This window comes from Numida meleagris, chromosome 3 (genome assembly GCF_002078875.1).
Source record: "Numida meleagris isolate 19003 breed g44 Domestic line chromosome 3, NumMel1.0, whole genome shotgun sequence".
Taxonomy (NCBI): Eukaryota; Metazoa; Chordata; class Aves; order Galliformes; family Numididae; genus Numida; species Numida meleagris.
This window is the reverse complement of record NC_034411.1, coordinates 72,484,747-72,498,015: the sequence shown is the minus strand read 5'-3', so window position 1 is coordinate 72,498,015 and position 13,269 is coordinate 72,484,747. Positions and strand designations below refer to the sequence as shown.

The window sequence follows — 13,269 nt, the reverse complement described above, 5'->3', positions numbered from 1 at the left end:
AAACAAGCTCTTTTATCTTTGTTTGTGATAAATTTGTCATATGCAGAGCAGGCAAGCCATCAATAAATAGCACAAACAGTGCAAAGAAACACAGTTTGTAATTAGGTAAAAGTCAAGGAATACAAACAAAAATACATTTTGTAATTAGCTGAAAATGTCTGCCAGTTTTGCAATATAGAATTGCTAGTGCAAACATTAGGGAAATGTGAACACTTACCAACTGTTCGCTCAGCATCTGTCTTGGCCAGCGTACCACTCGGTTGATCTATGAACATTTGCAAAACGCATCGAAACCAAGAACGTACTGTCAAAGCTTCATAGGATGCGTATCCCATACTAGAAAAAGCTTCACACAGAGCACTGCATCGGTAGCAGAGGAAAAAAAGGTAAAGAGATTAATCAAAGTATCTGAAAAGGTGACAGAGTGTCTCATTTTGGCTCTCCACATATAGAAATACACAATTAGGAATAAAGTAACAGAAAAGGCAAATTGGCATTTCTTCTGTGTGCTCTGGGGACTTTGCTCACAATATCTAGACGCCTAAAGAGAGATAAAATAATAAACTCTGTAATACCACACATAGGAACATAAAAGCACACAGACAAATGCATTCACGTTTCCTCTACATTAAACAAAACAAAGGAAGAAAAAAATTCACCCAAAGTGGAACACCTTATTCCAAGGCGATTATTCCAACAGATAGTTTCACAGTACTATATAAACTGCCAGCATATGACACCGAACAGTTTTATCCGAATCAAGTTAGAACTTCACACTGATGCTTCTTAAGCTATCCCAGCCTTCCACAGAAAGCTAGCTTAGGTACCCCAAGCCCCTCTGAAGTCTGCTCAGTCCCAACTATGTGTAAGATGGAAAAGATCTCCTCTAGCAAACAAATATAGGTTCTGTTATCTAACAGAAGAAAACATAAAAAGTCAGCAAGGAGATGAGAACGGAAACTGCTATACTTGATGCACATTTGAAAATGTATATATGTATACATTTATGTATGTATTCACACACACAGCAAACTTGCCGTTTATACTTTCAATCACTCACTCCTGCTCTTCCAGACAAGAGACAGGCTGGAATCAATGGCACCATCAACACTCAATGTGCAGCCACGCGACTCAGCTGCTCAGCATTGCCAAAGTTCTACTTGCCTTACCACCACGAGGAGCTGCTGTAGTGACTTCTTCCCAAGCACATCAGCCCCGTACAATTAACTCTGCAGAACCTCCTTGCTAACGGACAGCAGATCTGTTCTGCACCCTGTTTGCAATTCCTATCAGATGAGCGCCTCGTGTGCTTCAGGTCACTGAAATTTCTTGAAAATAGCTAAATCTTCTTCTTTGAGAGATTCTTCCCCAGCCAGTCCTAGGTGCTTTGACTTTAATGAAAAATGCTTGTATTCTTTTCTTGATATATGTACATATAAATCTACTTATTTTCTACTGAATTTTTACTCAGGCTTGCAACAGAGAGCCCGGATGGACCTGTGGAAGCCAAACTGGATTCTGCTCCTCACCGAACATCATTAATAAAGGCTTTTGGTTTCTTTGGCTTCTTTTTCACTTTGTTAAAACCAATGACAATTGTACATTTTGTCTGAACATCCCTGCTGAAATGCTATTGACAATAAGGAGACCAAACGTAAACAATAACAAAAAAAATATAAATTTGAAAATTAAATTCCATTGCCAAAACAAAAACCACCAGGATGCCTACAGACATCATGCTCTTTGCAGTAATGTGTAAACAACAAAAAAATCCAGCATAACACTTACATAATTTGGATGCACGCAGCTAGTCTGTGTGGACTCAGAGGATTACAAAAACACTCTGCTGCAGTCTCACCCTTATTTCTGTTGCTTCCTTGCAGGTAGGCCACTCAGGCATCTTTCTGAAGCTGAAGAGAAATACGTTCCTCTCCTTCAGAAAGGAAAGAACAGGAACTACCTGCTATAGGCATGATGAGTGGTTCTTTTAAATCAATGAGCTTATGCACATGCTCGAAGATAATTTAAATCTGTTCTAATACTATCATGTACTACACAACACTGATTGGGAGAGGAACTTTAAGCACTACTGCAGAAGAAATACCAAAGATTGTGCACACGTTCCCAAGGGCACAGCTTGCCCATCAGAACTTTTATTATCAACACTGAAGTAGCTGATAGGCAAAACAGAGCTTCCATCTGAAAGAGACCAGGCTGAGCTTGCAGGGTGTATAACAGCATCAGCAACAAAATAATCTTTTTACTTTTCAACTGAGAACGTTTGATGTGAAAATTATCACAGCACAGTAACCATGAAGTCTTAAGATTCCAGCACTTGAGACACTTTGATAACTTTTGCTCTACAACTGCCTAAGGTAAATAAGCATGTGAAGCATACTACAAAAAAAAAAAAAAAAAAAAAAAAAAGAGCCGCCTTATTAGCATATAAGAAAATGACAGTATTTAGAGTACAATACATCTGTTAAATTCTATCAAATAAAGTTGTCCTTTTGCAAGGAAGTATGAGCTCCTAGTAGCTCCGTTGATGAAGCATGAACGTACACTCTAGGCTCAGACACTCCAATTTTTACCTTGCTGGGCAATTATGACAATTCTCCTTGAGTCCTGGCAATCATAACCTTTGTTTAGGGGCAAAAATATCTGCCTTGGTGCAAGGGCTTTATGTCCCATGCTCCCAGTGCAAGATTTCAGGAAAGGAGCAAGACAGACTCAGAAAGAAATGAGAGTGAGAAAGACAGAATGAGAACAAATGAGAGAGAACCAGAAAGAGAGAGAATATACACATGTAAGTGGAAGACATATCCATCACCACTGAACTATGAAACCACGATTTTTCCATTGGGTTTTCTTGACATGGATCCATGAACCTAACAGTTTCACTTGCTTCATGGTACAACCCACAAGAGGAGAGGCAAGAGCCTCTAATTCCTAAACTGGCATTTGGAAATAAATGTTTGAACTTCTTTGGACTGCAAGACTCACCTTCAGTCTTCCCAATTGTTGTACAAGTGCTCTAACTGCTCAACTAGTGAACACACATTAACTACCACCAGTGCATTTTCAGATCAAATTATGGCAGCAGGGCCATAGGAGGAAATCAATGTTAGTCATACGTGCAGGTTCTCTGCGCTCTAATATAAACATTTGGGAGCATGAGCGCTTAGGCCAGAGTTCCAAATACAACTACTCAATACAATCCTCAGCCAGGATGACAATATATTTGTGGATACATATAAAATGATATAATGTATATTAATACTTAAGCCTACATAAGGATAATAACATATACTTAAGTATACATAAGGATACAAGGAAAAAATTTTTCGTGACAAAGGTGGTAAAGCACGGAACAGGTTGCCCACAGAGGTGGTGGATGCTCCAATTTGAAGACATTCAAAGTCAGGCTGGATGGGACTCTGAGCAACCTGATCTAGCAGAAGAGATCCCTGTTCATTGCAGGGGAGTTGGACTAGGCAAACTTTAAAGGTCCCTTCCAACTCAAATGACACTATTCTATAAAGTAATTACATTCACTGAAGTGTTTACTGTGAGAACCAGTAATTAGCCCTAAGCACCTGAATGATACTAAGATTCCGGTTTAGGCATAACATTGTTTTCCTTGATCTTACATCCTGAGTAACAAATTTAAATTATAAATAGGTATTTGTATGTGTTCATCTGCCACTTCATTCAGCATGCGTTACATACTTGAAACCTTGCAGTGACCCTACAGTGGTCATCCAAGAGAAACACAGTAAACTGGGGGACAGAATGCTATGTTCCTAAGGACAGTATGCACCCCAAAAACAAGTAGCATTTTTCGCTTTCAGATACAGTCAGACACAGACACATACACTCTCTCATCTCATCATGAGGGAACTGGGCTTGTTTAGTTTGGAGAAGAGAAGGCTCTGGAGAGACCTCATTGTGGCCTTCCAATACTGGAAGGGAGCATATAAACAGGAGGGGGATCGATTGTTTGTGAGGGTGGATAGTGATAGGACAAGGGGGAATGGTCTTAAACTGAGACAGGGGAAATTTAGGTTAGATATTAGGAGGAAGTTTTTCACACAGAGGGTGGTGACGCACTGGAACAGGTTGCCCAGGGAGGTTGTGGATGCCCCGTCCCTGGAGGCATTCAAGGCCAGACTGGACGTGGCTCTGGGCAGCCTGGTCTAGTGGTTGGCGACCCTGCAATTGGCAGGTGGGTTGAGACTCGATGATCTTTGAGGTCCTTTTCAACCCAAGCTATTCTATGATTCTATGATTCTATGATGTCTCCCCTCTGCTTATAAAGCCTGATTCAGGAATGGGGGGAACACACCATGAAAACAAATACTACCCAAACCCATCCATCTTAGGCTTACATGGGCCTTTTAAGGGAAGTAAAATTTCTCAGCTATATTAAATTCTAACTGTATATAGTCCCGGGCAATCCGTTCTAGCTGACCCTTCTTGAGCAGATAATTGGACAAGTTAGACTATTTGAGCTTTAGAGGTTCCTTACAACACCTAAGCAATTCTGTGGAAATTCATCACTGGTATGTAAAACATATGAACGTGATAAATTTTCTTATCCCATTATTTAATTTAAAGCATTCATTTAGCAGGCCTCAGAAACCAGAGCTCCATGAACATTAATATGTGTTCAGAAAGTGTTTCAAGCTTGTCAAAAAGAAAGTTTTAATGCAAGCATTTTCTGACAATCATTTTCCTTGTACTTTCAATACTACCCAACCCATCCTCCTCAGTTTCCTGCAGAACTTCTTCATTTAAAAGAAGTCAGACATTTTAATATTAATACTAACCACATAGTATTGTCAGATTTCTGTGATAATGTATATTTGAACTTATTATAATAAGATTTAAGTTCTTCTGTTAAATGTAAATGGTATAAGAAGAATTAGACCAGTACTTTTAACAAGAAATTTTAGAATTTACTAAGTTTCAAATTAAAGTGTGGCTGGCACAGGTGGCTAACACTTTGCCAAACTCATTCTTACCTATCATCCTGACAAATTTTGAGTGTCCTAAACTATTTATATAAACTATTTATATGTAGAAACAAATAAGAAATCCAACCAACACAATTAACACCTACCACATGCCGTTAAACATCGAAGAGGATATGATACTTTCAAGAAATCTAGAACTTCAAAAGATGCTAAGAACCTGGGTCAACTTAATGAAACATTTCTGTTTGAAGCAACATTTTCCCAAGTTTGAGTGAGGAATGAGAAGCTACTGGAAAAACCTCAAAGAACAAGTAGTTGCAATTTTTCACCTGTTTTGAATTAGGTGACTCAGATATCTTGACACTAGGTGAGGCCACACCATATCATCCCATCCAAACAGCTGCATCATTGATAGAATAGGTTGTGGCTGAAGATCCGATAGAGCTTTGCTGGGTATATCCAGTGCCAAGAGAGTAAAACCTGATTTTAAAGAGAAAAAAACATAGTAGTTTATCAGGACATAGTTTATCAGGACGTTCCTTTTTTACAAAACAAAACAAAACAAAACAACATTTAAAGTTAATTACAATTAATAATGTGCATTTCTGGAAGTATTAGAAATCTCAGTTAACACTGGGCAACTACTGGAAGGGATGGCATTTATACACATGGAAAAATGTAGTCTCTACACAGAAGGTACAGCTTCACCACTGTGTTCTTTGTACACATAAGTATTAATGTAGTTTTATAGAGTTTAGCTTTTTACACACCTCTTGCAGGGAAGAACTGCATTTGGAAAGGATGAACCAGTAGAATCTGGTGTCCTACTTTTAGAAAAAACTTACAAGTATCAGAGTTTCTTGTGTAAATAAAGTACTACAGACAAGATTATGATTGAAAAAAAAGGATCTTCACGTAACAGCTGCAGATCTAGAAAGTGGAGTAGTACTACTTGGCCCAGAGCTTTTGTTAATGAAGCATAACCTTTTGCTGCTCCTGCTAGATTTACTGTGGAATCTATATCCAACACTGCCAGCATAAAAGTTATTATAGTACCATCTTCATGCTGCAAATAACAAACGTGTTTAATGTAACATAATCTGAAATGATGAAGAGTTATTATGTGATAGGAAATTAGTGACATCAAATGAGTAGGGAAAACTACTTTGGAGGGCACCAAAGTAACAGGCTCACTGTTTCCCAAATTTTCCAAAACTAGTTAAGTATCAATATAATATTAATTTATTATGTTAATAATTTACAAAATTGCACACATTGAGAAGCCCATTTTGATTTAGACAAAAAGGGCTAGTTTTTAGGAACATCAAAAATGAAGGTATTGTAATTAATGGTGTAGGGATAGGCTACCTTAAGCTATAAAGGACTTCATATTTCCTTATGTGGTTCAGAATGAACAAGAAGGTCAGACAGAGTCCCTACTCTGCCTTAGGTGAGGAAGCAATTTGTGCCAGCCTTCTCCCAGATTATCACATTGTTTCTGCGGCATCAGCCATAACATTGGTGAGAGAGAAAAGGGAGACAGAAATGATAACGCGAGACTCAGGCTATTTGCCTGGCAGGGGGAGCAGGAGAGCTATGACAGCTGCTCTCTCCTCTGGGCTGCAACCTCTAAGGCAAGAAGCTCACACAGTGTGGAAAGGGTTTGCCTTATCCTGAGTAGTACTGCCTGACACATCTTTATAAACCAGGTCACAACTGCACTCCACTACTTCTAAGCAGAGTTTATAACAGGCTGCTCTTCTTGCTATTTCACTGTGTTAATATAAAATAAGAAGAAGTAACACTGTAGGAAATGAATGAAAGTTATGACACTAACAACCTCTTCCTTTGATTTGTATTGCTGTTTCCTATAAATGTTTCAACAGCATGAGACCACTACCACTGCATGCTGCCTCTTTCATTAAAGTTACCTACTAAGTACTGCAGAGCTGCATCAAATGAAGGGTCTTTTCATGTTTCTATTACCAAATCAGTTCTTCTGAGCTTATAACTTTACCTATTTTACATCATGATAGGGGAAAAAAACAAACACACACACATTTTTCTAAAATCTCTGTATTTTAGCTAAATGGATAGATGATAATTCTAACTGCAGAATACAATGCTAACTACTGACAGTAAGGATCAAAATGAGATTTCTTTCTATTCAATGACATGCTGATTCTTCTGCTGCACATGGAGTACACATGCATAGGGAATATTGTATTTCAAGACTAAGACTCCTCAGTGCAAGCAAAATGAAAAATTAAACTGAATTATGAAATATTTTTATGACTGTGACATGACCATAAAGGTTCAGCAAAAAACAACAGTCATATAATCAACCTTTTAAAAACTGTCTTCAGATGTAAAATGTCGTACAAAACAAAAATTGACTGAATCACACCGAAAAGTGTGAAAAGTGTGAAAAGAATACTCAACACAAAGTTAAGATCCTGCAAAAAGATACAAATTCTAGATACAGTGAAATGAGTTATTTTCATTTATATTGTGTAACATTTGCAATAGTGATCATGGTCTGTGACTAGGAGAGAAAAAAGTCAGGCTAGTATGGCTTCAAAGTCCTTTGGAGTTCTCAGTCTGGTTGTATTCTCTCAGCTAATCCAATGCTACAATATTTCTTCTTGTCAAAATATTTAGCATAGAATCTATTTTTTTTGCTATTATGCATATTACCACATGGAAGCAGAAACATCCCAGTATAAAATCCTTGAAAGTTTGTAACACAGAACATAGTTAAAAAATCCAGCGCTTGCAGGGAAGGTCAGTGCTAACCTGCAGCTGTATCAGCAAGCTGAGGGGAAGGTGGCATCTGTGACATTCTCTGGCTCTTCAAATAGGGAAAGAAATTTCTCCAGAGAGCACTGGCGACAGCAAGGTGGTGCTCTTTAGCCACTAATGGGAGCTGAGCGTTAGGGTCTGCATTCCCTGGTTGAAGTCCCTGGCTTACACGTTCGTGCACACTCCTAGGGAGAAACAAAAACAATGTTTACATTGAATAAATGAAAAATTCAGATCTTTTAAAAATGCATTTACAACTACTTTAAACGGTAGAGACTGAGAGCTGAAAAATCATTTGTGTAATTAAAACCTTTATGCAAAGGCATTACGCATACCAGTTATTTGATGGATGAACGATGGCATATTAAGCACCATAAAGTTAATGTTAATTACTAATGTCAACCATTAATTATATGCTTTTTAATATGTCAGATCAAAATGAGGAATAGGCAGTTTTAAAATGAATATCTGCATTTTGCAACTGCTAGCATGACAGGAAAGTCTGCTTGCTATCCACCGCCAGCTGCTTTTTGAAATTGTTGCCAGTAAGGTTTTCGGGTAGTGTTGTGCACAGCAAATAATGGCAAATGATTTTGATCAATTGTAAGGCTTCCTTTGGAAACCTCTTTCTCATTTGTAAAACCTCACCAGATACAAGTTTTGATAAGGGAAAAGATTCATTTTATCCTGATGTGCTGCAGACAATTAGGTTTGACAGCAATGCCCACAGCTTTGTTAGTACAGTAAGGACAAAAGTTACCACTACACATAACTCCCATCTCTTCCTGAGACAATGTGGCATGAATTCAATAACGCACTCAATTTTCTTTGATTCTTCTAGTACCATTCCTGCTACTTAATCTAATTTGGAAGTTGTGACTTTCTAGAGGTTTAATAGAGATATGTCTGCAGGGAATCAATGTTCCCAGAGAAATGGGGGTTGGGGGAAGGATTAATAAATTTGCCTGGTAGAGCAGGATAGGAGGCATTACAGCACTGGGCTGATCAACTAAATAACATGCTTATTAAAAACAATCTGTAGGAATGCACTATCATTCCTGTTCCTATTTATCTTCTGGTCAACTCAATTGAGACTGTGCATTAAAGCACAGGCAGCATTATTACATTTGCTTTATTAAATTCCATAAACAGCACTGTAAAGTCAGAGTCAAGATATTTATAAGATAATGGCAAACAGCAGAGGCATAGAGACTTATCTTAACACTAACATTTGTAGACTATAATGCATTTTTTTAATTGCCATTGTCAAAATTGCAAGTGTTGCACAAAAACACTTCCCCTAGATATTCTTTCTGGGCTCACCCTAATTTGAAATAAACAAAACCAAGAAGCTCCAGTCCCCAATGCCCTCCTGGGAATGTGAGAAAATTATAAAAGAATTACACAACTCACAGCACTCATTAGGACATCTGAAATGGAATAATTTTAAATAAAGAGTAGGCTGGCTGCAAGGCCTTCACTTACTAGGGTTGATATTAGAAAAGCATCTCATTATACCAAATTAATATCCAAAACTTCTGCCTAACACATAGTTTAAAACATAAAACACACTGGATGTCAAAGGTAACGATACCTTTTGCCTGCCTGTGGGCATCCATTAGTTTCAATAGGATAGACAGTGAGAAAATTGAGAATCAGCTACTTTTTGAATAGCTACATATAACAGACACGGAAGGGTATGTAACGTTAGGAGGAATCAAGGGTATCCTTGAGAGACGGCATTAGTCCAAACACAGAACAGAAGCTGGGGATTCTAAGCCTAACATTTATTCCCTGTATGGCTTCACATAATTCATACAGCCTTTGTTAGCCTCAGTTTCCCAGCCATGATATTTGGATAGTAAGACAGCTTACCCTTTAAGGATGCTGTGAAAACAATCCATGCTTAGAAAGTGAGGATTATATTCAGCATGTCCATTGGTATTCCTATTTACAAGGTATATTCTCCAAGTCAACGCGAATTGAAATAGAAGTGAGATTAGCATTAAAAAGTCAAGCAATACTTCTTTGGGAGTATCTCTTATTAAAAAAGGACAAAGTAAAGGGTGCAGAAATTGTGAGGTCTAGAGGACAGTCAATGAATAAGCAAGAGAAGGACAAGAGAGGCGAGTTAAAAATGTATTTTTGTCCATTAAACAAAGAAAGGTTTACAGTAAAAGCACAAAGGAATTCTCTGTTGTTTTATTAAGAAAGGAAAGCATGATTCCTCATAGTGCAGAGAATAAAACCTCCAAGACAAAACTGTGTCCAACTTACACCCAGACTAAACTGTAAAATTGCACAAAGACCTTTTCGTCTCCTCTAAACTGTCTCTCCAAAGAAGGGTGGCTAGCATCTCCTTCAGACATCTATGCAAAGTAGAAGGGTGCACAGACTTCCAAAGTAAGGTAATACATCTCTGTGTCAGTGGAAGGGCAACACATACAAATCAGTATTTATGTTTATTCATAGTAACCTACACAAATGCTTGCAATAACATAAATGCTTAGGATCGATGCAGCATCAATACGTGCTGCAGTTCATGTAGCCAGCTGCTTCCACAATTAAGTAAATTTATGTAATTCCATAAAAATGCAGACAAATACAATTTTATTTTTTATTCGGACTTCCACATTTTTCTGACACTAGACAAGCATACCACATCACCCAAGGTTCTGAAAATACATACATTTGGATTTCCATTACATTAAGACCCCTGGAACCACCAGTTATCCCATTACAAAGGGGATTTTCTATTTCTGTAAAAAGACGTGGTTGTGGGTTTTTTTGTTTTTTTGTTTGTTTCATTTTTCTATCAGACCAAATAAACTCTGGGTTCATAAAATAAGGGAATGTTTTTGCTACATGAAATAGGGTTGCGCTGGATGTATAGAAACAACAGTGCAGGATTATTTTTTTAAGTCCTACATCCGGATAAGGAATTGCAACCATTTATCTAGACAAGGGTATTGTAATTGTAAACTCTGCCTTTGCTATCTCAATCTTGGATTATTAAAACAGAGTGAAAACTCAGGTCAAGCTGGAAAAGTAAGATGCACTAAATGTTGAGGCCTGCCCATATAATGGAAACAAGTCACTACTAGTCCATAACCAGCCATCGTTACACATTGGCTTCCAGACATTTAATTCAAAGTGCAGTGGCTCAGAACTTCACAGTGTTGACAGAACTCCTCTCTCCTCCTGCCAAGCACTACCAGGGATACATGCTGCCTGCCATTCTCAGAGGCTCCCAGACCACAGATATAGGCACTGTTTTCTTCACAGAGAGTACTCCTAGTTTCTCTGCTCCCAGACCACATAAATCCAGTCATGGTTCCCAGAAATCTCAGATGCACAGAGCAGCCAAGAATAAGCTCAGGAAAGTCTTTTCAGAAGATCTGAAAGACCTTAAGATGTTGAAACAAAGAAATAAATAACAACAAAAAAAAACCAACAAACCAACAGAACTAACACCCTTGGATAAATCAAGGCAGACTGAGTAGAGATGTATGACTATTTTCAAAATCATAAATGGCTTTGATGTTTGGAATTTCAACTTCCAGCGTCAGTCCTTTCAAAGAAAAGTCAGCAGAAGTAAAATGAAACAAAGCATTATCACACTTGGATTCAAAAACAGAAAATATGGCCCTCTTGTTCTCTGCAGATCAATGGACTGGAGTAACACTTCAACTTGGAGACCTTCCTTACAAAATCTGCCCCTTTTTGCCTCACCATAAGATTACCAGTGCAGTTTCGTGTTTTGGTATTCCAGCAGCAAACACATCATGGCTTATTTGAATGTTGCCATTAAGGTTTTGAAGTGAAAGATGTGGCTGGGGGAAGATGAGGCTTCTTCAGCGATAGGAAAGCTTTGAAGATATCAGAATAAAGAATGGAAAAGATATGGAGGTTAGTTAATGCTGGAATAAAAGAAGTATGAGTTTTGATATCAGTGAAGACAACAGAAGAGCTGTACATTTTCCCAACAAATCACAGATACAGAAGGGATATCAGCTACTTGGAAAAGTGCACAACAACAAAAGTAACGACTTAAGGTCACCGCAAAATCATAAACCACATTAACAAAGAAAGTTATTTTTGTTTCTGCTGAAAAGATTAGCAACAAGTTGTACAATAAGGATGCTATTAAACCCAAAATAAGAGGTAATGTCGGCACTACTCCATTTCATAAGACTGCTTCTGCTGCCCTTCCTCCCTCACTTGTCAACATAAATTAAATGGCACTATTACAAAGAAAAAAAAAAAAAAAAGAAATCTATTCAGTCAAATTTTCTGTGGGTGTATTAATTTTACCGCAGTGATACACTCAAAATTTGTGCTGTTACTACAGGTGCACAACTGTGAGATCACTGCTAGACAGCAGTTCATTCAGCACCACGAAGAGCCTTTCCACCAGAAGAACAGTGCAGCACTGCACCAAGAGGCAGTCAAGTCTCCACCACTGGAGACTTCAGAGACTCAGCTGGACAGAGCCATGGCTGTTGTGACCTAACGTAGGTGACAGTCTGTCTTTGAGCAGAAGGTTGGTCTAGGAGGCCTGCGTAGGTCCCAACCAACACTTCTGTGATACCTGTAATGCAACACAATAAGGTTCAGTTTAGATACAGACCAGCTTTTAATGTACCAAACTGGAAATCATAAACTACATTTCTCCAGTATATGGGAGAAGGTGGAACCAAGCAAAGAAATTAGTAACAGCTTGCAACTGAGAGCCGTGACATCAAATTTAGTTCATACGAAGTGATTAAAAAAGGCATAAAGACATCTTTCTTGTTGATGTCAGCATCTATCTCCAAGGTTGAAGTACCAAACTACATAACTCTACTTCTCTTCTGCATTCACAAAACGATTCTGGATTCAAAGAAGTGGCACACTAGTTGCACAATGGCACGCCTAGGAGAAAGTGCTCCAGCCTAACTATGCTTAGATACTGGTGGAAAGTCACAAATGTGAGATTCCTGAAACCCTTAATAAAGGCTTCCAGCTTTTTCCAGATCACTGTTGAATAATGTCACTGCTTGACCTAGTGCATAAAAAGGTGAACCTTCTTTCTCTTGTACACAGTCTCGAATGCAAGTGGGTGGGGTTGCAGAGCTTCACGCTTAGTTATCAGTGTTTATTGGGTGCACTGATATCATGCTTACAAGAATTCTAAGTGCCAAAGCATCAAGTTTATGGTCTCAAAGTGCTTAAGCTGATTGCTAAACAGCAGAGGTCTGTGAAAACAGCCTTGGTGTCTCTGGGCACACACATTAGAAGTTTAAGTACCTAGGGAACTTCAGTGGTTAAAATAGAGTCCCCTGCAGACTTTCAGAAACTTCCACATTAGGCAGTTTCTGTGGAACATGCATGAAGGCAGGTGACTAAATTCTACATAAGTCTGACTCAAACATCCAAATCCTCTTTTAAATCTGTTTCTAAGCTCTTTGGGACACGAGTTCTTTTTATATCCTTTTATATAGCACACAGT

The 13,269-nt window shown here is 38.3% G+C and overlaps 1 protein-coding gene across 1 annotated transcript in view; it reads right to left on the bottom strand.

Annotated features, from left to right (window-relative positions):
- The window catches only part of MMS22L (MMS22 like, DNA repair protein), an 87,415-nt gene that overhangs the window by 17,257 nt on the left and 56,889 nt on the right, over positions 1-13,269 (bottom strand). Inside the window, exons 15-17 of the mRNA XM_021392043.1 lie at positions 7,773-7,963; positions 5,306-5,456; positions 218-360 (exon numbers count right to left, since the gene is read on the bottom strand). Coding sequence (XP_021247718.1) covers positions 218-360; positions 5,306-5,456; positions 7,773-7,963 — 485 coding nt within the window. The remainder of the gene's footprint in view (positions 1-217; positions 361-5,305; positions 5,457-7,772; positions 7,964-13,269) is intronic.